The 4799-nt window shown below is 34.4% G+C and overlaps 1 protein-coding gene across 2 annotated transcripts; it reads left to right on the forward strand.

Moving 5' to 3' along the window:
• The first annotated feature begins 398 nt into the window (after positions 1-398).
• On the forward strand, positions 399-4125 carry LOC105318355 (uncharacterized). 2 transcript variants are annotated; one of them, XM_011415412.4, is made up of 10 exons: positions 399-620; positions 770-792; positions 1192-1212; positions 1328-1486; positions 1925-2009; positions 2233-2352; positions 2510-2548; positions 3237-3278; positions 3606-3704; positions 3917-4125. In XM_011415412.4, exons 1-10 carry the CDS (start codon positions 545-547, stop codon positions 3985-3987), a joined length of 735 nt encoding a protein of 244 aa, XP_011413714.3. In that variant the 5' UTR covers positions 399-544; the 3' UTR covers positions 3988-4125. The 2 variants fall into 2 exon arrangements, with proteins under 2 accessions (XP_011413714.3, XP_065939843.1); XM_066083771.1 differs by lacking the exon at positions 3237-3278.
• Positions 4126-4799: the final 674 nt, after the last annotated feature.

Here is a 4799-nt window from a genome sequence, read left to right on the forward strand (position 1 = left end):
ACTCGAATAGGACATTATCTCTCCAAGGAGTTCTATGACAATCCTAATCAACAGAAGGGGACTTAAACAATGTAAGAGTGTAAACACTGATTGTTTTATGATTAAAATCTGTACCCGTCAAATCTAGAAGAGGATATCCTATTGATATCATTGTTAAATCGAGGCTCACGCTCTGGACGTATATAGGGGTTATAGGTCATAAGTAAGCAGGCCGAAATTCCCCTCTAATCACCTAAAGGTATCAATTATCCCATTCTAATTGATCGGACAAAGGGAGCTGATTTTAGAGAAATCCCTCTTTTATCATTAAACTTTGTTCAAGATGTCGCCCACTTACCACCAGCAATAAACTGATAACGGAATTCGGAAGTGGGTGTGTGCGCCCCGGTAACCTCCACTCTCTAGCGTACACGGGGGGTTTTACGTGTGCAATTTACGTCACCCGATTTTTGGGTGTGATAAAAAGCGCATGTTGCTGGAATATTGAAGAGTTTTGTGACAAGAATTACACCTCAAATAATCAAAAATACAAAATTGATAAAACATGGAAAGATCTCTCATCATCTGTGTCGTTTTGTTCATTGGATTTTCTTACGCTGCTGTTCTACCCAACCAGAAAGGTAAAGACAGAACAAGCTTGTTAATTCATCAAGTGATTTTAGAAAAAAAAACACCAAATATATTGTGTAATGACTTGTTTTAAGACACCCCTCTGTTTTAATTTTGATCCATTCTGGATATTTACGATGTGGTCATTTTCTCACTTCAGATGACAGTGACCTTGATACAAAGGTAAATACAAAGCTAAAATATACACCACGATTACATACATGTACTAGTAGGAGTTATTACAGACATAAAATATAATAAAATGTTTGTAAATAATGTGAAATACCTTACTATTGCTACTTAAAACAAATTCAAAGCGTATTTCTGCTCAGGTTTTCTGACAGATGATGTTAATATTTGGATGTAAATCAAACAAGCAACTGTATAAGACTATTTGTTCTCTTTTGCATGCAGATTAAGAACCTTGATTCAAAGGTACATGTAGATATTCTACTTTGGTATAGTTAAACTCAACTTGAATGATTATTTAGACAAAAATTCTAAAAACTATATCTAGATCTTATTACAACATACTAGTACTTGTTAAGTATATAAACTTTTGTATTTGAATTGTATTTGCAGATATCTCAGCTCCGGGATCTTGTAAGTATATATATAAGTATATATATCTATATATTGTGACTAAATCAACACGGAAAGCCTATTTCGGTAAAAGTTCGCTACTCGAACGATGGTGAATTTTTAAGTTGTTCACTAGGTGAATGAAATCAAGAACGCAACTGAAAAGGGATCCTCCCAACATGCCTCGAGTGGTTCTAGCGCCAAGGAAAGCGACATGGCAGCCACTAGTTCGTCTGTGAAAGCACACACACGTGGAGACTCGGCGTTATCACCCGAGGAAATAACCCTCCTAAAGGTATCTGACTCAGTCCCATAAAGGTGGTCCACAAACAGGTTAAATATCGGGTTTCCTCCCATAAACCGACCTTTGCTATAAATAAAACAAAATTACGCAATAATCTCCTGTTTGTTTGCAGCTTAGAGGTGCAGATTTATGGGTAAAAATCTAGGTTATTTATCCCTGAAATTACGTCAGTAAAAAGCTACGAAACCAATGTAAAATTCTTAAATTAAGATTATAAAAAGGTTTTTATGACTTGCTCACCTTCCAAAAGAAAAACAATTATTTACCAAATCATGCATTCCTATTAGCAAATCACAAATATTTTGAATACATTTTAATCAAAAGAACTAAAGTTGTGTCACTTAACAGTTTTATTCAAATCTATTACATCCTTTAAATGAGAAAAGGGATAGCGCTGAATCTTCAAGAAATATCTTTACTTATCTATAGAAACTGAAGGACACGCTGGAGGAGGAAACCGCCGAGGAAAAGGACGGTCTGAAGATCTTCCAGGAGTCGGTCAAACACGAGAGAAGTAAAAAGAGTTTATAGAAATAATGTAAACAATTCATTTGTTTTCTATGTGCCAACCTTAACACCCAGATTTAGGTTAATGTTTACTATAGTGCCCCCAGTCTCCCTGCCTTTGAAAATAATCCCTCATGTGTAATGTTTTTAAAATATCTACATGATCTTTAGCTTGTTAGCTTCAATTTACTTAACAAAATTTTAAATGCTATTTTTTCATTATTATAAAGGACCGGAGCATGTCGGGACATTCCTTGACCGACCAATTCCGGAACAGGAAGTACCAGACACGAGCCGCGTGAAGCAGCTGGCGGCCCTTATGTCCCAGAGGTCTCAGTCCACACCGGAAGGTATCAACTTAAACACAAAACCAAATAGTTCTCTTACCGTCTTCAATTTGTAACATTTCCTAGTAGAAATTCTAGTTCAGTAAATGACATGTACATACTGCATAGCTTCTGAACGATGTTTCAGGTATGCAATAATGTTCTGTTACCTTTTTTTAAGAAATCGAGGGTAATGGATTTGGAAAATTCCATGAAACAGGTAATTTTTTTTTCTCTCTTTACACGTGTCATTTATAATGCTTATGATCACAAGAAATTATTTGTAAACTGTGTAGAACTAATTTGATGTCCAACAACATACATGCACAACAGTCAAACTACATGTACTACGACCAATTACAGCTGGCGCGGATTGTCTAACCTTTCTCTTGTTGGGGCGGGGAGCTGTAGCAGTGTCTTATTTTTCTTAACTATGAAATATATTATAATCAATCAATCCGGCATTTCAAAAGGGGTCCAACCACAACCCCCTAACCCCCCCCCCCCCCACCCCACCCCGTAACATTTAAATCGGCACATATGTTGTGAAAGCAGAATACGTGCTCAATAATAAATTCCACTGTTCAAATGCTCCGTTGGACGAACTCAGAATAAGTAATCAATCACTTTTAGCGTACAATTAGCAACATATTTTAGTACTTTACTAATTTGAAGGTATCAATTTCAACAAAAGGCAATTCAGACAAGGGGTTAAGAATACTTACATTGTATGTTAAAACACCTAATGAAAGTATTTTAAAAAAGTTATGCGCTTGATCCTCAGTAATTTTTTTTTATTGGAATGAGCTACGCCGCTAGCATACCTATTTCTACTTTAAAACATTAAAAAACAATGTGTAATATGTCGTATTGCCCGCATACACAGCTAATTTACTTTTACTTGCTAGATAATCCTGCTGCTGGTCATAAGAATACATTTAGGGAGAACCGTACGTATTTTTGTAATTTTCCAATTTTCCCTAATCTATCATCTAAATGTTTCCAGTCTCGATTTTGGTGTTATTTGTTTCTTTTTAATCAACCATTCCATGGCAAGACTGCGTAGAGATTACACCGTTGATCTATATGTGGAACTATGTTTGGTATACTATATCCAAAACACATAACTAATGGTCATATATTCAACAATGAAATGAGAATGTCTGCACATAATAATACGCTCGTATTGAATTTGCATGCACATTCTAAAATATTAAGGATAGAAAGTCTAACTAAATCTTCTAGGGATTGAGTCCTTTGAATTCTTTTTTCTCCAGTTCTTAATGTTCTAGTGGACAGGCTTTTGGAGGACACAGATCTTTTGCTGCGGAAAGGATTTTCATTGGATGATGTGCTGAAAAACTTATCAGGAAAAGGTAAGAGAAATAGAACCAAAACTTCGGATGGAATGAACTTCATGAAAAATGTATTTAATGGTTGAATGATTTTAAAATGTGTAATTATATTTATTGGCCAGGGTTATTATAAAAACGTTTGCATACATCGTATCAAAATTTCAATCAAATAGTACTACGTTCCGACTTTATTTACTTAGACACTAAACATATTGGTTTCTTTTTTATTGCAGCTCAAATGGAGAGAGAAAGAACTTCATTAGAACAAGCGTTAGAAAAACTACTGGATCAAAAGCACATATAAATTAAAAGAGAGGCATTGAAGGGACATTTATTTTCATACGCATTCCTTTTGAATTCGAACTTGAATCTCATATATTCTGTGAGAGAGAGAGAGAGAGAGAGAGAGAGAGAGAGAGAGAGAGAGAGAGAGAGAGAGAGCGAGAGAGAGAGAGAGAGAGAGAGCGAGAGAGAGAGAGAACAGACAGACAGGCAGACAAATATTATTTTCATCTACTTTTTGTACAATGTTCAATTTTTTAACAACGACAACTCTGTTTAATATTAAACTCAATATATTTTGAAATAAACGGTAGACAGATCTAAATTGTTTGTCGTTGTTTTTCTGCTTAAGCAGTTTTTTATCAACACTTACTGAGAGAAAGTATGAGAGGAAAAAGCTCAAATTTACGAGTCTTGTCACAACTGCTCTTTTCCCGATTGATATTGAGAGAAAATCGTTGTTTACTAGATTTTATTTGGTTATTTGAAGCAAAAAAATTAGGAAAACGTATGTGAAACAATTATATTATTATTTACGCCTAAAATTTAGACTTGATTTGTCTTGATAAAGAAGATAAAAGTGAAAATTTTAAAGCGGTCTTTTATTATTGTTTTACTAAAACATCATAAAAGAAATGTGTGTATGTAGAAAATTTCATATTACCAGCGTTTCTATGTTAAAATGGGATACTCAAAAATTCAGTTCAATATCCTATCCCACACAATCACTGGTTAAAAATCAATCAATTAGTCAGTCAATATACAAATTCAAGTTACGAGGTTTAAATAAAAAAAAAAAAAAAAAAAAGTTACGATGTTGTCAAACATGCTTAG

This window comes from Magallana gigas, chromosome 5 (genome assembly GCF_963853765.1).
Source record: "Magallana gigas chromosome 5, xbMagGiga1.1, whole genome shotgun sequence".
Lineage (NCBI taxonomy): Eukaryota > Metazoa > Mollusca > Bivalvia > Ostreida > Ostreidae > Magallana > Magallana gigas.